Source organism: Chiroxiphia lanceolata, chromosome 9 (assembly GCF_009829145.1).
Source record: "Chiroxiphia lanceolata isolate bChiLan1 chromosome 9, bChiLan1.pri, whole genome shotgun sequence".
NCBI classification, from domain to species: domain Eukaryota; kingdom Metazoa; phylum Chordata; class Aves; order Passeriformes; family Pipridae; genus Chiroxiphia; species Chiroxiphia lanceolata.
Window position 1 is genome coordinate 4460078 of NC_045645.1, and position 25362 is coordinate 4485439.

General features: G+C 45.8%; 2 protein-coding genes, 1 long non-coding RNA gene and 2 other non-coding genes across 6 annotated transcripts; 4 read left to right on the forward strand and 1 right to left on the reverse strand.

Moving 5' to 3' along the window:
- Positions 1 to 1381: 1381 nt before the first annotated feature.
- ARMH1 (armadillo like helical domain containing 1) lies at positions 1382 to 4274 on the forward strand. Its single transcript, XM_032696650.1, has 5 exons — positions 1382 to 1390; positions 1728 to 1966; positions 2352 to 2482; positions 3330 to 3519; positions 3706 to 4274. Exons 1-5 carry the CDS (start codon positions 1382 to 1384, stop codon positions 3926 to 3928), a joined length of 792 nt encoding a protein of 263 aa, XP_032552541.1. The 3' UTR covers positions 3929 to 4274.
- Positions 4159 to 4273, forward strand: LOC116791363. Its single transcript, XR_004358717.1, has one exon. It is a non-coding gene; the product is annotated as a U5 spliceosomal RNA (small nuclear RNA).
- A 1036-nt stretch (positions 4275 to 5310) lies between the features above and the next one.
- Positions 5311 to 5425, forward strand: LOC116791369. Its single transcript, XR_004358722.1, has one exon. It is a non-coding gene; the product is annotated as a U5 spliceosomal RNA (small nuclear RNA).
- On the forward strand, positions 5317 to 21660 carry LOC116791099. Its single transcript, XR_004358603.1, has 4 exons — positions 5317 to 5380; positions 5590 to 5656; positions 7142 to 7250; positions 19958 to 21660. It is a non-coding gene; the product is annotated as an uncharacterized LOC116791099 (long non-coding RNA).
- KIF2C (kinesin family member 2C) lies at positions 8012 to 25212 on the reverse strand. 2 transcript variants are annotated; one of them, XM_032696779.1, is made up of 22 exons: positions 25056 to 25212; positions 24852 to 24946; positions 22976 to 23077; positions 22701 to 22749; positions 20919 to 20960; positions 19955 to 20071; positions 19114 to 19230; positions 18606 to 18706; positions 18258 to 18353; positions 17203 to 17257; positions 16953 to 17115; positions 16576 to 16666; positions 14949 to 15012; positions 13722 to 13813; positions 13340 to 13482; positions 11724 to 11928; positions 11188 to 11298; positions 10733 to 10800; positions 9427 to 9529; positions 9233 to 9349; positions 8735 to 8870; positions 8014 to 8540 (listed from the first exon to the last, which is right to left on the reverse strand). In XM_032696779.1, the coding sequence occupies exons 1-22, from the start codon at positions 25117 to 25119 to the stop codon at positions 8464 to 8466; spliced, it is 2208 nt and encodes a 735-aa protein (XP_032552670.1). In that variant the 5' UTR covers positions 25120 to 25212; the 3' UTR covers positions 8014 to 8463. The 2 variants fall into 2 exon arrangements, with proteins under 2 accessions (XP_032552671.1, XP_032552670.1); XM_032696780.1 differs by lacking the exon at positions 20919 to 20960 and having other exon boundaries at positions 8012 to 8540.
- Positions 25213 to 25362: the final 150 nt, after the last annotated feature.

Consider the following 25362-nt stretch of genomic DNA (forward strand, 5'->3'; position numbering starts at 1 on the left):
TTTCACAAATATTCTGTAAATCACAGGAAAATGCTTGCAATAATGTGAAATATGACTTTCACTTGACTGTTTCAGACTTTCACTTGACAGGCCATTCTCCTGTCAGCACTAACATTTGTTATGGCTAATAACATTTTCAATCACAACTATTTTGGGAAAATGGATTTATTTTAAACCTGCTTCCCCTCGAAGGAGGTCCTGAAAACGCCCTGCCAAGGACACAGACTCCTTACAGAGCACAGACCGTAAATTCCCAAATGAAATTTCATCTCATCTTAATTCTTAAACATTGTTCCTCAAAGACTTTGTTTGTTTGTTTGTTTGTTTTCAGGTTCTGAGATACATGTTCACCTCTTAGTCACTGTTTTGAGTCTGGCTCCGATAATAGGAATAAAAAGTTACTTTTGAGCAAGTATCTTGGGGATATTCTGGAACCGCTTTGGAATTTTGCTCCAGATTCTAGGAGAAAGGACTTAAGAATTTTGTAGCTAGGCGACTGGTAATCTTGGTGATTTGTATTACATTGAAAGAAACTTCTTGTTCTGAAATCCAAAGATTGTGTGTCGTTCTAACTTTTTTTCTCCTAAACCACACTTAAACCTAAAATGGTGGTTTTCTTAGGCAGGATGTCCAAGAAGTGCATTAGACAAGGTGAGAACTCCTTCCTTATCCTTAGGCATGTTGATAGAGATTGGTGGAAGACAAGGCACCTGTGTCAATGCAGCTGTTTGCAACCTTAGCCCTCCTTCTGTATCTGTGTGTGGACACAGATCCTGGTGTCTAACTCCTTGGGACTGGCCAGTGTCCTCCAGCCTAACACATACACAGCAGTGGGATTGCCACCCACCTGAGCAAATGGAGAGCTTGATCCCTGACATTTCACTTCCCTACAAAGTACACCTTCACATGTGTCAAGCTGGAATAGGGGTTATCTTACTGAGCCAAAAGTGTGCCAAAGAAATTTGGCAAAATGTGGGTTGGTTTATTTAACACCTGTGTGAAGGGATGGAAGGAAGTGCTGACACAGGATGTTTCTGGGGTTTCTGCCTTCTTACCTATAGCTCTTATCGTTTTATCTTTTCTTAGATTGTTTAAAAACATGCTTGGGAAATTAGGAAAAAAACTGAGGAAATGTCTGTCATGCCAAAGGGTTCCAAAGCACTCTTCCACTGCCAAGGCCAGGCACATATGCCTGGGGTGGATGTGGGCCCAGTCCAGATGACTGTCGCTCCAGCACCTGAGTGAGGGCTGCACTGCTTTGCTAACAGGCATTTATAGCCCCCTTGACCCTGTCACTCCCCATAAATCCATACCTATTTCTGCTCTCATTTCACCCTATTTATTCCCTGGCAGGTCAGATATGAGACGCAGTGTTCATATCATGAGGCTAGTGAGAAACCAGGGCTGGGGTAATGGGAAACATCAAAATGACTTTATTAACAGAGCAGAGAAGAGAGCTCCTGTAGTGAAACCACCTGCCCTGGAAAATAATCTCAAGTCTGTCACAGATTCATTGTGCAGCTTCAGACATACCAGGAACTCTCCTTTTGCCTCAGTTTTCCTATCTATGACATGAGTATAAGGGAAAATGAGATTAAATTAATGACTAGTAAGAGCTTCAGTATTATTTGCCAGAGATTTTAAATGTGATTTTGGTAGTAATTCCTTAGTACGGCCTTATTCTATCTTCACAGCCCTTTTTAAACTTCTTTCTTATTTTTCTCTAGGCAGAAGAGATCCTGATTTCTGTCAAAGAGCAGGAAGCCATCAGGAAGCTCATGGTTTTCTTGCATGAATGGGATAGTGCCCACAAAGTTGCTCAAAGCTGCATCCTGGATAGCTTCATTAAAAGCAAGGCAGAACCAGAGCGGAGCTGGAGTTCTCCCTGGAGTTTGTTCCTGGCTCACCTAACAGCATGGCTCAGGATGGCATATGTGTTTCCTCAGACAGCTGGAGGTGCCGTGTGGTAGTGAGATGGAGAAGAGGGTCAAGTTCTCTACCAAAAATTATTTTAAAGAATAAGCTCTGCTTGGAGACATTCATATCCAGCCATGTTCTGCAGGTTTGAAAACAACCTGGCTATCTAAAGATGAAACTGAAGGGAAAGCCAGGTAACCTGTCTCTGAGGAACGTAGAATTAGTGTTTTTCTTGCACTGGGATGAGCGTGCTGCCTCTGCCTGCCTGCGAGAGGAAGATCCATCCTCTCTTGCAAGAGACAGTACCCAGTTCAGACCTCCATCTGCTCCAGCGAGGCAGGAGGTGATGGCTCCCAGGAGCACGGCCTGCTGGCACAGGAAGATGGGCTCCAAGGCAGGAGACACTTGTGGCTTTGTTCCCTCTATCCTTGAAGCCACAGATACCTTACTGAATTTCTGGAGATCGGAAGTGTCTCGATTCCCCTGGAAATATCAGGGCTGAACCACCTGAAAGAAGAGGACAAAAAGGAGTCTGTAAAGCTGCTGCCGCTCACCACAGACGCTGGTAGGGAGTATAAGGAGCTCATCTGTGAAAGCTCCATCTATTTAGGAATTGTCCTAACTCAGGCAAGGATGACCTCTGACCCCTGACCTCTGACCCCTGGGTTCCTTGCTGTGCTGAGCCACTCCCACCCCTCCACCTGTGGAGGGCAGATCACTGCAGCGCTGGTCTGGCTGGAAGGAGTTCAGAGTCTCAGCTATTGTTGAGTGCCTGCATTTCATCCCCTCTCGTTTTTTAACAAACTCACTTTTTCACAGTCATATTGGCACAATATTGCTGCCCTGCTGGCTGCAATTCCTCCCGTTAAAACCACAAAACAGTTTCTATTCTTACCTGCAGCATTCACCTACTGCAAACTTTCCCAGAGTTCCCCTCTGGGGTGGGAGGGTTTTGCAGCTCGTATCTTTGAAAGAGCACTACAACATTTTTTTTCCCGTTTTTTTCTCCTTGCCAGTGGAAGCCAAACCCTGTTAGTTCTGTAGTTGGAGGATGTTGTCAGAGGCCATGGGTGATACATGCTGTCACAGCTTCCTCCAAGAGAGATGAAGCAGCAGGATCAGCAGCAGGATCCTTAGCAGCTCTGTTTGGCATTCCAGCACCAGACTCTGCGTCCGTAAACACGCGCAGAAGGGCCTTCCATGGCCACCTAAACCAGCTGAGAATTTTGCCAGCTGTTTTTCCAGTTGATGGTGTGGCTCCTGACAAGGGCAGAGAATTTTCTTCCTGGCTCTTTGAGCCACACTCCATGTGGGATGTGATACCGGGTTCTCTTGGGGCGGCAGTGAAACAGCTGAGATGGGTGACTCATTCTCCTCCAGGCACATGAGTTGGCATCTCTTTCTCTGCATAGGGGTACAAGACCTCGCCAAGTTCTTGGCCTCTTCCAACAAAGCAGAGGGTCAAGAAGACACGCAGGTTCTGCTGGACTCTTCAGGCTGTGACAATCCCAAGTACCAGAACCAGGTCTACCCGGTAGCTGTGCGGCTCTGTACCTCTCCACAGGCCCAGCACGGGCTCTGCCGATGCTCAGGGTCGTGCAGGTGAGTACTGAGCCTAGTGGGGAGAAATGGGAAGTGTTTACATCTGTGCCAATCCTTCCTGCCCAGACAGGAGCTGTGCGCATCTCCCTGGCACTGGGGCTGCACTGAGCAGCCCCGGAGCCTGGAAGAGAACTGCCTGGAGAATTGTGTGAAGGCTGTCCCTGTCACTCTGCCCTTTCTCCCCAGGATACGGTGGGAGAGGTGCCCTGTGCCCTCAAGGAGCCCGTGCTGGGCGTGCTGCGCTCTGTGCACCTGGAGTAGGAAAGCAGGATCTGTGTACCCACCCTGGGCACTCTGGGGCAGGCCGTGGCTGGCCTGGGCAAGTGTGGCGGGGGTGAAGGGCGAGCTCAGGAGCTCCCGACCACATATCCCCAAATCCCCGTCCCGCCGGACTGCGCCGCCTCATTAGTATTCGTTCATTTGCATACCCAGGGTGCACCGCGCCCGGTACCGCAGCCCCGGTAAAACCTTTCGGTGCCGCCGCTCTCCGGGGCCGCTGGTCCCGGAGCGGGGCCGGGCCAGTCCCTGCCGGGTGAACGGACCGGGGAAGCGGAGGGTGGAACTGGGGGGGTCGAGGGGTCGCCATGACCTATAGAGAGACGGTTGAGACTACGTATGTGCAGGGGGGGAATTGACGGCATACTCTGGTTTCTCTTCAGATCGTATAAATCTTTCGCCTTTTACTAAAGATTTCCGTGGAGAGGAACAAGTACGAGTGTCGAATAATTTTTTGAGGCTCCATTTCGGTGGAGCTATCCCTGTTTTGGTTAAAAATAGAGAAACCAATTTGGACTCAGTTCGTAGTGTTGCGGTGCAGAGAGGGGACAGTTATTACCCTTTCCAGCGGTAGGAGCGGGGTCTGCTGCGGGGTCGGTTCCGCGCCAGTGCTCGCGCTGACCCCGGTACTCAGTCCCTCCGCAGCTCCCGTGCCCCGGCGGAGGCGGCCCCCTCGTCACCCTTGTCCCATTAGAACGTGGGCGAGCGAGGGGGGAGCTCGGGCGGTGCAGCGCAGCGGCTGCGTGCCGGCCGTTCGGGCTCCGGGAGCATCGGCCAGCCGGGAACCTGCCCCGCTGTTCCGGGCGTTCCAGCCCCGCCCGGGCCGCCGCTCCGGCGTTGTTGGCGCGACCCGGGAGGATCCCGGAGGAGCCCAGTCGTTACCGCCCGGGGCTCAGCGCCGTGCGCTCGGCCCGACCGCGACCCCCCTTCCTTCGGTCCGTGGTAGAGGCGCACAGCGGCCTCTCCCGGAGCCGACTTTCAGCCTCTGCGCCGCGCTGCCGAGGAAACCGTGCGACCGGAGCCGGGCTCCTCCAGCATCCCTGACCGCTCCATTTCGATGGAGCTCCCCCTATTTTGGTTAAAAACAGAGAGAACTCATTTAAATATCTCTCACACACGCGTTCGGCGTGGTGAGAGTGACTGTCGGGTTACAAAGTTGCAATGTGGAGCGGAGGAGGAGATGATCCCTCGCGATTCGTACCGTGGGGAGAAGGGATCTGCTCCAGGACTGGGGCTGGTACCCACGGACTTCACCCGCGCCTCCTCCTCCACCTCCTCCTCATTAGCGCCTCCTCGTTACCGGTGATTTGCATACCCAGGGTGCCCCGCGGTCCCGCCGGTGTCCGGCCCTGCGGCCGCTGTCCCGCCCGGGCTCTCGGGGCCGCCCGGTGTGTGCGCCCCGCGGGGCCGGGCCGGGCCGGGGCTGCGGGACCGGGAGAGCCGGGCGGGCCCGTGTCACCCTGACGTATGGGGCGTGGAGCGGGCGGCGGCAGCGTCGGGGAAGGAAGGACGGGCATACTCTGGTTTCTCTTCAGATCGTATAAATCTTTCGCCTTTTACTAAAGATTTCCGTGGAGAGGAACAAGTACGAGTGTCGAATAATTTTTTGAGGCTCCATTTCGGTGGAGCTATCCCTATGTTTGTCAAAAATAGAGCTTTAAACGTGGTTGTAAGAGGCAGGCTCGAAAGGGGATGACTGCTTTTTGCGATGGAGGGTGTTGCTCCTGCTTCTCAGTGCATCCGTCACCAGGGGGTGTTATATCTGTCCATTAATGAATCTCTCACCCTGCTCAGGTCCTGGTTCGTTATTGACCTCCCTCCATGAGGAAAGCGTTTACCTGGTGCGACGAGACTGCCGAAGGTACAGTAGCTCACCACGGTCCCCAAGCACACAGCTATTTGTGACCAGCCAGGGAGACCAGCAGGGTGTTTCTCTCAGGGTCCCTCATCTGCAGGGCTCACCCTGGGTGCAACAAAAGTCATTGGGTGAGACATTGGAGAAAAATTTACAGGACCGTGAAAGGAACCTTAGAGACGTGGCTTCCTTTGGGTAGGAAAGGACTGGGAGACGTTCCTCCTGGAGAGGGTTCACCCCTCTTTCTGGCAGTGCTCCCTGGCTGAGTACCCCAGCTGTGCTAACTTTCCAGCACAAAGCTGCTCAGGGGTGGGTGAGTTCAGGAATGGGGCAGTCACTGCCTGCAGGTAGTATTGCTCAGATGCTCCCTGCTACTGACACTGGAGCTGGCTTGAAGTTTTATTTACAGGGAGATGTGAAGTCTGCTCTGGCCTTGCTTGCTGTCACCTCCTATGGGTGGCCCTAGAAGCAAACTAGGTCCCACACAGGGCTGAATGGTGCTGCATTGCTCATGGCCCCTGTATTCTCCACCTACCTGTGAAACACCCTTTTTTTGACATCAGCCACCCATTAGAAAACCTAGTGTCCACAACTGACTGCAGAATACTTAAGGAAAGTCAGCAATTTATGCTAAAATCAGTTCATTCAGTATGAATTTCCCATAGTGTCCACAAGATAGTGCTGTCAGAACACTTTTCCTGTAAAAGCAGATGACAGAAAACCCTTGGTGGGTAGGGAGACATTCGTGGAGAGTCTTCCAGTCTATGCAGAAGTAACAGTGGTGGTGTTTGAATCTTGTGTTCTTTTAGGTCACACAAGAAACTTGCCAGACTTTAATAAACACTAGGAAGCTCTTGCCAATCATTAAACAGTGATTGCTAATCCATGCACAGCGAAACACTTCTTGTTTATTTTGTTATTCTTCCTATCTGTTGGTGCCACTAGGGCTGGACACAGCATTTTCAATTAGGGTTGCACCAAGAGGCCCAGACTCCACTTGTTGTGTGCTTCTTCCCCCATCCAGGGTAGGGGGCTGATGGCCTAGAAATCAGGTCTCTGGCTCCTGCATTAGATATACAGATTAGTAAACAATATTAAGTCCAGGGTGGGGAGGTAGAACAAACAAGGGGCAATACTTTGTTTCTTGCACCCAGGCATCACGGGGAAGGGCTGGGTAATCCAAAAGCAGTAACACCTGAAGCAGAACAGGATCATCTTGCTTATGTCCAGACTCAGCAGGGCATAACAGCCCTTTTACTCTGGATGTGCCATATGAGTATGATGCAGGCAGAGCCCAGATCCAAGTCAGCTTTGACTGTTCAGAAACCTTCAGAGTGCTCAGCCCCACACTGCCCCCAGTACCTAAACTGCTCATCACAAAATGCCCCAGCTGTGGAGGAAGATCCTATTGGGGTTGAAGGATTCCTTCTTTAGCTGCTTATGACTACTTCTTGCCCACATCCCACAAAGATCTTTTGCTGTCTTTTCCAGGCCCATCCTGACACCTGACACACAAAAATGGATCCAGTCCAGACTGAATAACTGGCCACCCCTCCAGTCAGCATCCCCAGAGACATGGCAAGGATGCAGTCCACAGAAGGTGAGTGCAGAGCTGGATGCACTGTCACTGAAATTACACTGTTAACTTTCAGAGGGGGAAGAAGCTCAAAGAGGGAAGAGTAGTAGAAGGATCCTTTTGTGATCTGATGCTTGCATAGCTGCATCCAATGTTGCTGAACCTAGAGCCTACAGGCCTGTTTTGTTCTTTCCAAGATAACCCCTGGCCTGAGCTGAACAAATAAGAAAGAGCAGGCAGCAGCACATGTCTCACACCTATCTCCCCAACCTGCTCTTTCCCAGAAGACAGGGTGTATACATCCACCCATACCCAGACTGCACACATGGGCCAGGGCCCAGCTTTGCATTTCTGCCCTCAAATACAGATGTTGGGGAGCTACTGAACATCTTTGTGTATTTTATGTAGCATAAAATGGGAAACATATGAAGAAATATAAAATAAGATCCTGTGGCTATCTTCAAAACATACATAAGTTCCAGTGGTACAAGGAGTCTCACAGGGCCCTTCCTACTTACCTGATAAAATAGCTGAGCCACTCACTATATAGGAGGATAGGTACCCTCTAAACTAGCTTCCTCATGTTAGGCAAGTGCTACCCAGCAAGACCTCAAAATTAAGAGACAAAACTTATTTTGAGTAATTTTTATGTAAACATTACAAATATAAAGACTTTGGAAAAAAACTTCATCCAAGAAATCAGCCTCTCTATACAACCAGCCAGTCTTTAGGGCTGTTAGACTTTACCAAAATCAGCAAGAAATATATTTTATAGGACAGAAGATAATTAAATCCAAGAACATTTATTTATTCAACTTCTTAAAATACTGAGTTTTACAATCACATAGTCCATTTTGTTTCTAGAAAAGCAAAACTTGCAACACTTTTGCAGTGCTTCAAGCACATCTGGAAAGGTTATGTACTATACATGTGTATTTAGTTCTATTAGGGGACACCATTGTCACCAGCAAAAGGCCAGATGCCAGGCATCTCTCAGGCAGAGACTGCAGACCCTCAGGCTTCCTCCCCAAGCCTTGTAGTGAGTGCATTTTAGCACTTTGCTGAGTCCCCTGATACAGGCCATGGAGAAAAAGGCTGCCATGTTCACTGCCCTTGGGCACACGTGACCTGCAGACACTCTACCACATTTAAAACGACTGACACAAACCACTGACAGACATGCAAGACAAGACAAGTGCGTGAAAGATTGCTTGTGAACCAGATTTTGCTGTAATGACTAAGGCCTCTGCCTTCTTATCTGCTTGCTGGCTTGCTCCTCCAGTTGCATGGCAGCCCCCAGGGCATCCAGTGTTTCTGTAAAGGAAGATAGGAATGACAGGGTGACTGACCTGGAAGCTGAGTTCCCCAGCCCAGCTATCCCTCTCAGCAGAGCTGAGAGCTATGCAGAAGGACTGGGTACTCAAACCCCCACAGGTATGCTGGGATTACTTTCAGGTCTTTGGAAAAGCATTAGTGACAGTGCTAGTCAGAGACAGGCACTCACATACCTCTAACGCTGAGGAAATTTCTTGAGCCGTCCTCTACGAAGTACTTAGCTCTGCTCACAAAGGTCTCGAGATCATAGTCTGGTTTCTCTGTGATTCCCAGGAGGTAGTCAACTTCAGTCATCATTGTCATCATTCTCTATATTTACAGGGATAACAGCGATGAGAAGTTGACTTTCTGGAAATTCAATTAGTTGCTTCATATCTGGCACTCCAGCCAACAGAGCTGAGCTTCTGCAGACCAGCAGCAGTCAGTGCTCATTAGCAACAAGTAGAAGTTGCTAGTTGGAGAGGAAGAGGATCCAGCAGGCCAAAAAGCACTGAAACACCCCAGTTTAACCAGTTGGGCAGGAAACCACAGGAAAAAGTTGGTGGTGAGGAAAAAGTAACACCACTGTACATTACAGCCTAGAGCCTCCCCAGCAGCACTTGGCTCAGACAAGGCAAGCTGCTATCAACACGTAGAAGGCAGCCTGGGCTGGGCTTGCCACTTCCACATACCTGTCTCAGTTCTCTAAGCTGTTCTACAACCTTCTCCTCCCGTTCACTAACTTGAGTCATAGCCTCACGATAGTTGAACATGTGGGGAGAGAGATCTTCCTCCTCATCCTTGGAGAACTGAAAGAAACAGCACACGTAAGAACAGCAAGTTGTTCTCAGCTTCGAGTTCTGTTCAGCCCACTACACACACGTACACTGTATTGAAGACCCAAGTCTTCTCCACCAGTCTCCATTTCCTCAGTCTCCATCTGATTCTGCATGTCACTACCTCCATCATGAGGGCTGAGCTCTTTCACTCTGCAACAAGAAGATTTGTCACTCAAATTCTTCTTTCAGCACTTTCTCAGCTACAGCATCACAGAGCAGCTGCTCCAATCAGTCAGTGCTCAGCAAGAGACATTCAGCTGCACTTATGTTTTAAGTGCACACTAGCATCCCCCAAACAAGCTCACATGGGCAGATACCCCTGAAGACTATGGGAAGGAAAGCCAAGAGACATTTGCATTAAGGAAAAACTTTCCTGTCCGACCATCCACTCTGGCAGTCACACACCACTTGAGCTCAGACTGAAGCCCCTTCACAGCAGGTGGTACATACAGCTCGTACACAGTCCCTCAGGTCAGAGGGTGTGCCAGTGTGCTATAGCAAATATACTGTGAAGGTTGCTCTCTTAGATTCTTAAGTACATTAGATTCATAAGTAAGTTAGGCCTGTGAGTTATTGTTGTACTTACAGTAAATTTTATAGAATCTTTTGTTAAATTGTTTCAGTTAGGCTATGGATTAAGTGTGGTTAAATCTTAAGACCTAAACCACTGGTTAAGTCCAGGGCTAAGCTTGGCAAGGGGGCCCACTCTGAACCTTGTGACTCAGCAGGAGGGTCTTCCTTATTCCTTTTTTTCCTTACCATTTTCCCATCCCTACCCCTTTTTCCGTTCCCCACCCTCCACGTAGATCATTTTAGGTTGATTTTAGTCTGATTCTTCTCTGTGTGCTTTAACTGCCTACTGCCTAGTAAGCAGTAGAGTGAACCTTGCCAACAAACTGTTGTACTTTCACTTTATTTTTAAACCTGCTTTTGCCGATACCTTTGCCAGTGATTCTTGAGTAACCTAAACACTCATTTGTGACACACATTCTTAGCACATCCTTACAGACAGGACCCCAAGTACTACAAAAAGTAAAGGGCATGGAGGTAACCATTCAGGACAGGGTAAACCTCCTACAGGAACCAGGGTAGTCCAAAGTTTACCATGAGAGGAGACTCCTCTGAGGAAAGGAGGCATTACTCATGGTTTTACACATCTCTATTGTGTCTCACACAGAAAACACCCAGGTTAGTTTCATATGACAACTCTAAGATAATTTGCTCCTAACAACCAACCTCCAGGTTGCCATTACAAACAATACAAAAGAACTTGAGATTCCAAAGGTCAGAGTAAAAGCAGCCAAAACACCTTTTGCAGCAAGATTAGAATCCCCAGGTCTGAAAGGCCATTACCTGTCAGCGTATCTCAGTGTGTTTAAGGTGTACTCACACGAATTCATGCCTGGAGAAATCATTGCTATCTGCAAACAGAACAGAAACCTCAGTCACTCTCACATCTGACTTTTGTTCGTGTTAATGGTTCTACAGATCTCACCACACAGCTGGGATATTTTAGGACAAAGGGTCAGAGTTGACACAGTCTGTCAAGTCCATTTTTCTTTATAGCTTCTGTTGGACATGCCAGGAGCCCTATATCAAACTTTCCACTTGCTTTGTGTACACAACCGTGAATCACTCTCCACAGGAAGAAAAGCCCTTTGAGAGCACACCAGACTCTCCTACAGATTCACTGTATGAAAGTGTCTTCTGCAGCTCTGCTTCTATGGGAACTGGGCATAGCTCACCAATTTATTATCTCAGTCACCCTTGCAGAACCCATAAGCAGTGTGTTTGACATGCATACTCACCATACAGGTCCTTGAGTTTGTTCCTATGAAAGAGTCTCTTAGCACCTGGGTCAGCTTGCTCTCCCGAAAAGGGGTGTGAGACTTGTTCTGCCCTAAAGCTCGGATACACTCCTAAGAAAAGATAAGTCTTGTGAATGCAGTATTGGCATCTCTCCTCAGACAGTTCTGCTGACTATCAACCATCAGCTGCTGGTAAACCCAACAGGCTGAACAAAAAATGGTCACATCTACTGCTCTGTATTCCTTCATAGCCTTTAAAATATACACCAGGTATTTTACTATCACAAGACAGCAGGTATATTCATCATATGTGAAAAAAAAAAAAGACCACTTGAATGAGGCTATACCAGTGTCTGGCCTGACAAGTCTGCACTGCTTTCCTGGAAACACTCTAAATGGAAGTATACCCCATTTTCAGGTTTGGTCACATACTAAATGTTTTCTTGGCTGTTCTTTTCCCTTGTGCAGATAACCCCGGAGTTGAACAGAATCCATACGTGGATTATCACTCTTTGCTCCCTGACCTATTAGCTCACCTTCAAAGCCAGCAAGCTCTTATTGATTTCTGCACCTTCCATTCGTGTCTGCCGATCAGCACTAGCTGTGTCTGCACCCCTCTCATTTCCTGCCAGATCCACCAAGGAAAATTTGCCAATCAGTTGTCCTCTTTGGCGCAGTATGATTTGGAAGCAGGCGTGTGACCGTGAAGAGCTGGCATTTGCAAAAGTCTGCCCAGACGTCCTACAGCAAAGATGGTAAACAAACATTAGAACTGTGTCACGGGAGACAACAGGTCCTGACAGTACTAGACAAGACCTGCAGCCATTCAATTAAATTGTTTAACCTCCCAGGTTTTATCCCACACATTAATACTTCAAGTTTGTGTGAATTATGGAGTTACTTCTGATACAAGAGCACAGGACTGCTGTGAAAAATATGAACCTGCACCCTGGTTATAGAGATGTAAGGCTATTTAAGCTGCTTGGCTCAATTCAGCCAGCCTACACTGGAATGCCTTTCTGATGCTAATGCCTCACAGGCACTTGGAGCTGGAAGTCACACCTTCAGCACAGCCACATGTCATTTTCCTAATGCATCTGCCATTATATAGTAAGCTCAGCCAAGCTTCCCACTAAACAGCATTAGCTGTTCTAGCACATTACAATCGTGGTAAATCCCTTTCTCCAGCCAAGCTGGCTTGGCACTTCACCTCTGCTGTGCAGCTGCACCTGTCCCATCACTGCAAGGCACAGACTGGCATTTTAAGTTAAATCTGCCTGTGACCTTCATTGTAATTTATTCTCTGAGAATGCTGACAGGTTCACTGTCCCACCTGGATCCCTACTGATGGGGGAAAGGGAGGGGAGGTCGTCCTAAAGCAAGGCTAAAAAAAGAGTTCATGACTGAATTGCCAGCCAAAACAGGATGCAGAGCAGAGTGCTGAATGAGCTTTCAGGATGTGCATATCTGCACATGCAGTGCAGTACAGAAGCCAAGGACCTCTCATTTGCCTAGTAATGTTTCCACAGCAGCTGCAACTTAACTGAAACAGGTAATACAGGTTTGGTAATACAGGTTTTAGCTCCCAATTAAAAACACCAGTATGAAGGCAGAGCTGCCCCAACCACAGCCTTTCCTGCCAGGGTGATGTGCCAAGCCTACAGCTGTCCCTTGGCACCTGCTCTCAAGGATTCTTTAGACAAGATTCCTGAATGACATGCAGCATTTTTGTTGTCATTGGAATAAGCTCATCTGGTCTGCAGTTAAGCCAAAGCATTTTTGCAACTGTGGTTGATGCCAGCTGCTGTTACTTGATCTGACAAGCCCATAGGGAGCTAATTGTATTCCTGTAAAGTAGCTGATACTCCTAGAAAGCACAAAGGCAGCCATGTCCTCATGTGAATAGTTTCTCTCATTGGAGTTACGTGAGGACATATGAATGATGAGCTCTGACTTTCCTTTATGGCAGCCAGGCTGAACCCACCCCATTATTGGGTAACCACCTTCTGGAATTCATGCAGAGGTGCCTGTTACTGGGAAAACAAGGTTCTGTTTAAGTTTCAAAGCACCAGCACCAGACATCATATGTTTTTTCTAGATGTGGAGATACAAGAGGACATGACCACTCTTAGTGGTTTCAAGGCAACCAAACCTGCAGGCACTGCCAATCGCGATCATTCTGATGACATCCTCAGCACAGCCAACTTGTCTTTCTTGGAGACCAACAACCTGGACCTGCTGCTTGCCATCCTCCAGGACTCGAAGCTTGGCCTTCTTATTCAAGAGGTCAAACACCTATATTTCAGGCAACGAGATTGAGGCAAATCTGAACAAGGTCTCCTTGGAAGTATTTTGCAGTGTCTTTATACAAAGCTATAAAGAAATAACACCTTTATCATAGCCTGCCAATTCAATTCCACACACACTAAGATCAATGGAATACATAGAACTATAGAAAGTAGTAAGTTTGGCTCAGCTACCTATGAAATATTCAACCAAAGAAATCAGGTCAAGATTTAAAAATAAAGTCTTACCTTTCCATTGTATATTTCAAAGAAAGTCACGTAGACTTCCAGATTCTGACTCCTGTACCTGGGCTGGCTTAGGAGGAGGAAGACATCTTGTGCTAGTGAAGAAGGGCAGAAGTTAACTGGTTTAAAACACACTCTGGTTGCTATTTGATCTACTTTCAAATATTGCACAGCCATAAGGCAGTGTCTAGCAGCTGAATGACAGTCAAACAAATGCTTGTGAAAAATCAGTGCTGAGCTACCATCTGGAGAACAGATTCAGCAACATCCTTATCCAGAGACTGAAAACAGGAGAATACAGAAGTTTCTACTGCTAATGTCACCCATAGACAGCAATCCTTACTGCTCTGGGGGAACACTGGGATCTGCTATTGTTTTGGACAGGCCTGAAAGAGTCATGTGTTTGTGTTTCAAGTGCTCCTTTCAGAAAGCCTAGGAAACATGCATTCCTGAGCATCTGCTTTGCTGCAGTTTGGAGACAATGTACCAGATTAGTTGTGCCTGTGGCTGGATCCAGTGTAACTTTTCTCAATTAGGCTTCAGACTTTGAAACTCAGCTGAAAAGCAAAGACTCCTTCAGGGCCAGTCATAACTGTTTTTCGGAGATCAGCCAACAGTTGCTTCTGTTTCAGCTGCCTTGCTGCACAGACTGCTTTCACAACATGCCTTTCTAAAGGGAAGGTAGAGGTCAGGAGTTTTGGTGCTTTCTAAGCAGTATATCAAGGAGGGGCTTCTAAGCATATTTTCTGAAATCATTTTGTATGTGCTAGGTTTTTTGCGTCTAACACTTACAGGAAGAAACCCAACATATAAAACTTGTTACACAAAAGGATGTATATCAGAAATGGACGGAGTTGTGTTGCATTCAAGTCAGTTTTTTTCCAAACACTGTCCTCGGTCTGAGACACAAGCAAAGCAGAAGAATCAAAATTAAATGCTTCAGCCCAGAAAATGCCAAACTAGAGAACATGTCATCTCCTTGCCTCAAAAACAAATTATCTTTTGGTGAGTTAAGTGTGGATCTTAAAGGCTGGAGGGAAAATATTTTGTGAAACCAATAAAAAAATTAACCATACCTCCTGCAAACACTGGCACTTATAACTGAAAACACAAATACTTTATGTGTTTTCTACTGGGCACATTTTAAATAACCATACAAAACCAGGTCTTATCTATTTAAGAAAAACAAGCACTAATTTGATTTTTGTATCTATAGAAGAATCAACTTACAGGCAAAGGCATATATGCCCTTTGAGGCATTCTGTATTTTCCCAGAGAAGTCTCCGCCCATAGTCTGTGAAGAGAGAAGGCCAGAGGTCAGGTGTGGTACCAACAAGTCAGCCTACCTGATCTCAGCCCCAAGAACAGGCTAGGAAGTTACCATAGATATGCTCCAACGTCAGCAAGATGATTAGAACACAGTGCAACTCAGGATAAAATTAATTTGCTGCTTCCCTATCAGTTCGGAAAGAAGATCTGGACTACACAAAGCAACAGCTAAATGCCTGTAAGGCTCTGGCTGCAGAGTCAAAGTAGTTGTTCCTCCAAGGAAAATGCATGGCCTTGACAGTGCAACCAAACAGCCTCTGGTCAGAAGAGACAAAGCCTCATTTCTTAGGACATAAGTTGAGTAACATTTTTGCTGCTACTTGCAAAAGTTAACACATGACATCAAAATGCAAATTTAGAGCAGACAATATCTTTAATTCCTTTGACCAAGGTACCTTTAATCCCAACAACATTTTCAGTTAGTGCTGTTCTAGTGACCTGCTCTACCAACCTTTAGATGAGACGGAGTCAATTATTTAAAACACAGCTCAATCTGCCAGTTTAATGTGCAACACTCCAGCCTCAAGGTAGGGCTGCTGTCCTTGAACTAGTTCTGCCCTAGGATTGGGAAGGGAAAGTAACTTCATCACCTATGATTTTAGTGCCTCACAGGTGTATTCCTGTAACAATACTCAGATGAACAGGTTTGTCTGCCCTTTCCAGTGCAATGAAGGCAGCCTGTGTTCAGACTTTTATAAGCTTACAAATTTTCTTCTGGATTACAGGAAGAGATCTACAGCTCACTATGTAACACCAACAATAGGAGATCCTGGCCTAAAACTTGGCTTTAACACCAGAAAAACAGCAACTACCTGAGCAGCAGGTTAGCCTAGTCCAATCAAGATCAACAGTTGTTTGAGATAAAGGGATTTTGCAGAACAGAACAGCAGATTTGACTCCACTATCATACTGTGAGGATCCTTCCTCACAGTTCCCAGAAGAAGAATGTTAAAGACAACACAGCTGTTGAAAATTTAGAGCATTTCACCTTTGAGACAGAAAACAGCTTTCACATCTCTTGAAACTGCAACTGGCAGACTGGAAGGAGTGGTTAGAAAGCAAATTTGTGAAGAGGGCAAATTTAGCATATTAAGTGTTTATGTGCATCAAGAGGCTTATTCTTGTATAATTGCTGAAGTCTTTGGAATGCCTCCAAGCTCAAAACACAGGATAGGCAGTAGCCTTTGTCTCAGATATAGGACAACAGCCCCACTTTATAGACGAGTGTTAAGAAGCAACAGCCATTTGAGGCAAGGAACAGCCACAACTAAAACTGACATGTCAGGACATCCTAAGTCTTGAAAAAGCCAGCTATGGGGGGATTTTAGTACAATTTTCCTTAAAACCTCAAAGGAAACCTACTAAAACGTAAAGCTACAGACAAAGAGTTAACATCTAACAAAGTATTAGTTTTAAGACAATAAAACCAAGATCCAAATGCCTTATAACAATTCTACTCATGATCAGCATCAAGGAGCTTTAAAATACTTTAAACCTAGAAAATTTGAGACCTTGGAGAAAAACTTACATGTGTCTTGCCACTGCCTGTCTGGCCATATGCAAAGCATGTCGCTTTTCCACCCTCAAAGATGGTCTCGACAAGTGGTCTAGCAGTGAATCTGGATATTTAGAAGGTAAAAAAGAAAAAAATTAAGGCAAACATTTCACATCCTGCTTCATTGTCATCAGTTTCTCAAAAAAAAAAAAAAATTAAATTAAAGAAAATCTTTAGGAAATCAGCAAGGCCGTGCCAAAAACAAGCTTTAGACTTTTCAGTCCTTTGGCTTCCTCCAAAAAGGATTTTAATATTTATTTCAGGTAACAGTTTCTTTAAGCCAGAATGCTCTCTACCCATAGCTCCATGCTTTTATCTGAAAGCCGTTCCCGATAAGCAGCAAGCATTACCTGTACACCATTTCATTAGAAGAGGTTTCATCAAATGAAAAGTCAAATCTAAATGTCTGGGTGTCAAGGTATTTGGTTAGGTCTACTTTCTGCTTTGGCTCATGCACCATCAGGACACACTTGCTCGGAACAGTGACCACATCACACTCCTTTTTTTGAAGTTCTGTTGACAGAAAAAGATGGTCAGTTTTAACAAGACTGAAAAATGTCAAACTGCTCCAAGATAGAGCTGCTTGGTCAGTACACTCACCTTGCCTATTGAGAGGGCGCTTCCTCACACAGACACAAATCCTATGTTCTTCTATCTAAAAGAAAAGTAAGAAAACAAATAATTATTTCCCACTTGCACTCACACCTACTTCATGTTACAGAGATGCAATGCTCCCCTTACATCTACTTTTCTGTGTGCTGATCAGTGTTGCCTCTGCTACTGGTCAGACCCTCTCATGAAAGGATATCAGTCTTAAAGAGCATTCAATGCAAAAGAAACACTGCAAATGATTGACCTTTATGTAGCATTCTCCAACATATCAAGTGGAAGTGCTGCTATGCTATAGAAAGTGCCTCAAATATTCTGTAGCAGAAATAGTAGAAAGTTTAGACCCTGGTCAGCTTTCCAGAAAAATTTGTGATATCAGTACTGCAACTATGGTCAAATTCAGGCAAATTAATACTTTCATTTACCCCGGAGGTCTTTTTTGACCCAGAGTTCTTTACTGATGCAATAAGTTAAGCTATTTGTGCAGCACAGCTACACATCAGGTGAGCTGGGAAGTGCATGTGCCATTGGATGAGGCAGAAGGTAACAAGCTCCTCTCCTGTCACACAGCAATATGTACATTATTTTTCAGTTGCTGAAGATCCTGACCAAGCCTGGTTTTTCTAGTTTTTGACCTCTACTTTTGCTCCTCCACTTTTTAACCTAGTTTAAAAATCACTTATTATAGGATTTACATGTATTAAACACCTTCTGTAATAGGGCAACGGTCCATTTTAAATTATGCCTATACTTATAGTGGCTCTGCCATTTACAAACTCTGAAAGACATTGATGCTCACAAATCATTGTGTGATAACTGTTGAAGGGCAAGTTCTTCACTAGTGTCATATGCACAGTAAAGCAAGGCAGCTTAGCCCTAGAAGGGGAAGGCAAGTGACCTCACACACACCACCAGGTGCCTCAAGCTCACAATATGCTCAGAGGATTTCCAAGGTGCAGTGATATACCAGCTGCTCAATACCAAACTTTCAGTACAAAATGAAGTCCGTCTACAGGCTGCAGTTAGTAGCCTCAGTATTTACTTACTGGATCATCTACAGATATTGGCTGGCAGTTTAAAGTTGCTCTGAATTCCTTGATCATACGTGCAAACTCCCAGTTTGGACAGCTGCTGTCAAACTCCTGCATGGAAAAACCATGGATGTGAAGGTAATTGATCTGTTACAGCAAAAAAGCCCCAGAGCCTCCTAAGCAGTCAGCTGTATGTAATTAGAAGCATTTCACAAGATTCTGAACTTTCTGAAACTAGAATCAATCCATCCCTATGTACAACCTCATAAGAACAAAGCTCGTCAAAAATACATTTGTTTTAGTTTCAACTATTGTGGTACACTGTCCCATAGAATTTCCCCTTACAGGTGTATTGCAGAGTACCTGCGCTCGTTTTATCCTGATTTCACTGATTTGAGCTCTTTTTTCTTCTCTCTTGCTTTTCATTTTCTCCATCTCTTTCACAATGTTAGATCTTCTCCTAACTAGATAAAATGAAAACAGTTCATTGGACTAAATTTTCATACTAGGTTTTAAAGTACAAGACAAATACTTCAGCTTTTCCAGGTTGCTGGCAGACTAACTTGTACAGGAAACAATCATCTTCAGAAGGGTGGTCATGAATTTTGCAGCACTTCCTTCCCAAACCAGATCTACCTACCAGGGAAACTGCCCTGGAAGTCACGCTACCACTCTACAGCAAAGGCAGCACTTCTGAGGCAATACCAGTATAACAGAGTTACACATGTTTAATAAAAAGATACTCAAGATATTCAATCTTGCTGCCAAAGTCACCTTTTCAAAGCTTTAGTCTCGGAGTATACAAAGCAGCAATCACATAGTGATTCATTGCTGACTGACGAGTCAGTCTTTATCCACTGCTCCCTGGTACCTGGGCTCCCTGAAGTGCTCGTTCTAGCAGCAGGCAGATGATTCTCTGTATTTTCATTTACACCTGGCAGTGAGGCTTCTGGAACACAGCCCAGCCTGCTAGCCCTGGTTCGGCCAGCTGCAGAAAGAAGCCAGACCAAAACCAATAATTAAATCTCAAAGATCAAGAATGATTCTGCAATCTGTAAAGCCTCATGGACCACAAGCATTCTTCAACATCCAGATCAGGAGAGAGAACTAGCTAAAACCTGTGGCAAATGTGCAAGTAAACTTTTAAATTCTTTGCCAATCACCAACTTTTATTCAATGCTGCAAATCAAGGCCTCACCAATTAGAGAAGAATTTAGTATCAAGCCTCTTATTTCAATGATTTTTGCAAACTTAACATGCAAGGCATGCCCTCAATTATTCATAGGGTAGCCTGGTAAAATAAATAACTAGAATTTCATAATTCAAGGAGGCTCAAGTTTCTGCTTTACTCAACCCATGTAGGTAAAACTGCGACTAGTATATTTACAGAGCATACTGTCAGCAGTATTAAGGCACTTCTCTTCCCACTCCAGCCCCACATTGAACAGATACCACATCCACCCAACATGCACAACTGCAGCTCTCTGGCTGATAAAGTACATCATTATGCACAGCATTGTTTCCAAAGTCCTTTGGAAACCCCTTCAGGTAGGAGCTCTGGGTATTTGCATAGTGGCAGACCTCTAGGTCTCTTGTTTTACCTATGAAGGAGTACAGGTTGCTCATGCCCCTGGGATTTGCAGTTTGCCTAATTAAATGCACACAAAGCACCTTGTTTCACAGTGAGTTCACTGCGTTTTTTCTCCACTCACCAGGAACTGACAAATATTTTCTGGCTTGCACAGAAGTGCTGGGATCTACGACCATCTCATCTTCCTGGATGCACTGAGACTCTGTGATAGCAGACATCCTGGAACGGCCACGCACAGCTTTGGAAACAGGAATCCAGGGACACTCAGACACTTGCAACTGATGGAGTGCTCACAAAGTGCAGAACAGTGAGGAATAAGGTGTGGTTAAAAGGACCTTTTCCAATAACAAAGTGCTGGACAAAACAGTGCAGGTGGGTGAAAAGTGATCATTAAATACACCACTACAGAAAAGCAAACAGTTCATTCCAGGTTTGCAATTCCAATGAATTTCTCTCAGATACCACTAGGGATTTACATAAGGTTATGGCAGTTGCAGCATCTTGATACTTAGGAAGGAGGAAGTTACAAGTCAGAACTGGGAAAGCCTCTGAAGCTTCACACTTGCAGGGCACTTCACACTTGTGAATTAACTCTGTGATGGTGACAGGGCACTGGGGTGGGCAGCGTGGTGCCCACCCACCCTCAGGGCACCCACACACAGACTGCGTGTGGTGCACAGTGAACTGGGAGCCCCATAACATTGAATTCAGCTGAAAGACTCTGTATAATCACAACATAAAACCTTTGAAAAAGGTCCTTTTGTAGGCAACTCTCCATTGTCACACACCAAGGTATTTCTTTCATTGAGATCAAGTCCATTGGAAAGCTTTCTAGGGGAAGGATTGGAACATTCCCCTCAAAAAATATGTAAGAAACCAAAAAGCAAATCTTATATGAAAAAAGAAATCATGATGTGCAAGATGGAACTCCCTTCACCTGTCATGACTAGCAATTACCAGAATTAATCACCATGATTTCAAAGGACACCAGATCTGTTTGAAACCAAGTGTTCATTTAAATTTTGAATCAAATTCCTTAGAACCATACCCACAAAATTCAGTGCTTCTGTCTGTTAACTCTTTACCTGGAATCTTCTGCTCATCTGCAGAAACATTAGATGTGACTGCTACAATTTTAGAAACAAAAAGCATCAGTTTCATTATACTCAAGAATGGCATTTTTATTCCATTTGCTGTTGTCACACATGCCCAGACCTGTTCTCATCACACACACAGCAGCACTGTTTCTGTAAATGCTGGTGCTCCTGGACAGGCAGATTAACTGGAGGATTTGCTGCACCTAAATGGGTCTGATTTGAGTGATTCTGCTATGTGTGGATATTCAGCATCCTCCAAAATTCCTACTGATTTGTAGGACTGAGGCAATATCTATTTCTTAATGAATTCTGAAAGCAGTGCTTCTACTTCTCTCATTTCCTGGGTCAGATGGAGGCAGACACCTCCTGATCTTCTTTAATTTGTTTAGTCTAAGAGCAAGTGTGAAGCCAGTGTTAGCTTTCTAATTAGTGCAGTGCAAGGTTTGCGACAGGACAGATACTCTGACGCTGGTGGGCATTAGCTAGTTATAACAACAAAAATTATTTCAGGAATACTGAAAACACTGCTTCTCTCCTGTGCTCTGAGCAGGTCTTCAGGGACCTCCAGTAGGACAGGCAACAGGTATTTCAGATTTGCAATTAGATTCTATACTTCAGGAGAGCTGTGACCTTTGCAAGGACATCTTTCCATCAGTGACTGGATTAACACACCTTTGTTTTTCCAGCTGGCTATCCAGCTCCATTAACTGACCTGACCATAGACAGTCATGACTTTACTGCATCGTTTTACTTGTCAGTTCACAAAATTTATGGAGTTCTCTGAATTTGAGGGAAGTCAGGATACTCTGGTACAGAGCAGCTCTTTACACATTAAGCTTTTTGGACTACTCCTGCCTCTCCCATGCCAGGGATTTATACTGTTGTCTTCTGGGACCAGCTTCCCTGTCTTGAATTGCATGCAACAGAAGAGGCCAGGCAAGCCCAGATGTTCTGTTTACAGCTCAATTGTATGGAGAAGCACAAGTTTTGGCTAACTATGCACTTTAAGAGAATCATTAAATTAGTAAAAATTCAACCTCAGCATCAGGAAGTGTATTACAAATAGACCTGTAAATGCTGCCACTTGCAGTTCAAAAAGCCAAAAGAGTCAACTAATAAGCTAAAAGAAGCTAAAAACATGGGAGTTTTCTGACTCCAGACACCTCAGGAAGAACAATTCCTTAGCAATCCCACACTGACATCTCTATCTTCTCTTCTGGCTTTGCTCACCACATTGTATTGACATGCAATCTCTGAGTTGGGGCACACCAGCTGGCACTTTGGCTGCCTGCTCTGAAACGTCTCCAAGCATAAAGCTGCAGTTATTGTCTAGGGAGACCATGTGAAGACGAGACATCCATTTGTCACTGCTATTTCTTTCGTGTCCTTTCCACTCTCCTTTTGACACCTTTAATCTTAATAACTGCCACTTAACTTCTGTTGTTTGTGGCATTTGCAAAACTCCATAAGGAACTTTAAAATTCACTGCAGCAGTAACTGCCTAGTGGCATTTAAAGCACAGGATAACTACAGCAATGCTGCAGAAAAGGACAACATGTCAACAAACCCCAGCTTGTGGGAACAGGACAGCAACCTGCCAGCAAAGTCACTGCCCACAGGAGTCCAAAATGTCAGTATGAAGTAGTCTCCTCTTTGTTAGCACTGAATGAGAAGCCTTATGATGCACTGAAGTAGAATATTATGAAAGACCAGCACTGTTCCACAGGGACATAGCAGAGGAAAGAAAAAAAAAAAAAAACACTTGCTCACCTTCCCGTGGAGCAGGAATTTTTGAAAGGGTTGTTCTACGCTTCTGTTTCTGAAAAACAACGAATACTGTAAGCAATCAGAGTAAGCAGCAAACACGTAGCACAGCTCTACAGGGCAACATTGATACAAGAATTTCTGAGCAAAGCCTAACTATGAGACAGAAAAGGTATATTAGAGACCTCAGACTATAAGACTGAGGGTATTAGAAATAACAAGACCTATGCTGTTGACGCTTTAGTACCTCAGGAGAGACTAAATTATTTTAAAGCACTTACCTGTACAGTTACATTGTCTTGCAAAGGGACGTTCTCTTTCGCATCAGCAGCAGGTAGTTCTGATAATTCAGGATTTACTGCTATCACATCATTAATACCAATCTGCAAGAACAAAGGCAGGGTTTTACAGAGTGGAATATTGCTGCTACCACTCAGCGCATGGTTTTTTCCTAATCCTGGCTTTCACTACAGGCAAACAAGCCTTACCCACCATCTGACAGATGTTAAGTTAAAGTTGCCTGGAAGGGCAAGACAGTAGTTCTGTTCCTATTCTGTTTGAATAGTCTGGTACATGCAAATATGCCAGTGAAATGTGCTAGTTAAGCCATTTACCCTCATCTGCCAAACACCACACAGCTCTGCAGGTGCCATAGAGCACTTCTGAAGAGATGGGCAAAGCCCATTTGGTATCCACTGGTCTAATCTCTCACTGCTAATCTTAGTAAATCTCAGCAGCTCTGTGACTTCTGTGCTAGGAGGGCATTAAGTGTTTACTGTGTGATTGCACTTACTGAAATAAACGTCAAAGAGCTGCTTAGACTTTAGGAAAAGAAGGTTTCAGCATTTAATCCGTAACTTAATTCACCTGCATCTTCACTTGCTATTGCAAGCAATTGGACCTGGGGCCAATTATCACCTCCTGACTAACCCTCCCCTGAAATAATAATCCTGCCTTCACCAGGGTACCCTGGCACAGGCAGGGAAGGAGCAGGCAGCCAAGGGCAGGCTCAGCACAAATGCAGCAAGTCACTCTCCATTCCATTTTTCAAACCTTTCCCCACTGAAGAGCTTGAAAGCACCTGTACACAAAAAGTTCTGGTATTGCAGCAGCTGCAACTGGAATTCACCTAACAAGGTAATGCAAGCACCACTCCAGCAAGTTCTTGACTAATCAATTAACTTTCAAATTACTTAAATAAGAGCCCATAAAAAGAGAAAAAAAGCAAGTAGGCTCTGTAAAGTGTGAAGATACTACTTTTAGCATAAGTGAAGCAATCTATAAAATTTGGTTTATGTGGAAGTGGTTAGCAGCTAATTTGAAAGTGAATTAGCTCAGAAACATGTACATGGACAATATAATTTTTAAGTGTCTGTAAGCACATATGCAGTGTATATTCATAGGCATGTAAGAAAATCACTGGATTTTGAAGAATCTTCATAAATATTTTATATCCTAACACATACATGCAATTTAGCCAGAAATTACATCTGATTTTTCACGTTGTTTATATTTGAATGCAGCAGGCACATGCACACCTTTGGTTTCAAAGAACCAACCAATAGCAACTTTTAAGGTTTTCACTGAACTCCAGAGTGCACATTTCCAGGGAAACCAGGAGGAAAAGCACATTTGCTCAGTGACAAGGGGAGATTTTGTTCACTGTCAGTATTTCAGCTACGTCAGCCTCAAATGCCCCAAACCCCATCTCATTTCACATAGTATTTATTTCATATCAGTGCAGAGATTCAGGAAATCAAACCCAGCCCTCTTAACGTGGTATTTTAGCAGTGGCACGTTTTAAGGGAAGTCGGAAAGCACAGAAAGCCAACAAACAGCCCACAGAGCTGAAAAACTGGCACTTCGGGGCATTCAAAACGAGCGAGAGGCCGAACACTCCCTTGCTCCCTCTGAAAGGCTTTGGCACCGCAGCATTCACATCCCACCTTGGCACATCAGTGTCATGGCTTTAATTAGGTATAGAACGAGCACAGCACGGAGTCAGCGGTAGCAGCGTGGGACAAGCGCTGCCCACCCAGCGGGGAGAAGGGCAGAGCCGAGCTGGGCCGTGCATGAGCCCGGGCTTTCCGAGGCACATCCCGCCGGGAGCGTTGGAGCGCCCCGGGAAGGAAGGGGCCGCGGGCAGCTGCCACTCACCTCCTTGCCCTTGGTGATGCCGGCCTCAGACCACTCCACCAGCACGGAGCACTGCTCCTCTTTCACCGCGCTCACCGTCGCCTTGTGGATTAAACCTGGAAAAGGCCGGCGTTGAGCCCCAGCCCGACCGCCCCACGCCGCCGGGAGCCCCGCGGGCGGAGGCAGCCGGGACCCCGCAGACTCCCTGCTCTCCACCCCCCTCACCATTGCTCCGCTGGATGTTAACGACGAGGCCGGGGTAGACATTGCGGCACAGGCGGGAGTCCATGGCACCGGGACCGGGACAGGACCCGCGTCCCGCCCCAGCAGCGAAACACCCGCCCGGCAACCGCCGCCGGTTTAAACCCCGCGCGCCGGCGTGCCGCGGGGGCTGCCGGGAGCCACCGCGGGACTACATCTCCCGGCAGGCCCCACCCCCGCGGCACCCCGGGGACTGTCGGACGTCGGGCGCGCGGCCTGCCGGGAGATGTAGTCCCGAGGCGCCGGCAGCACTGTGGCTGCCGGGGGCGGA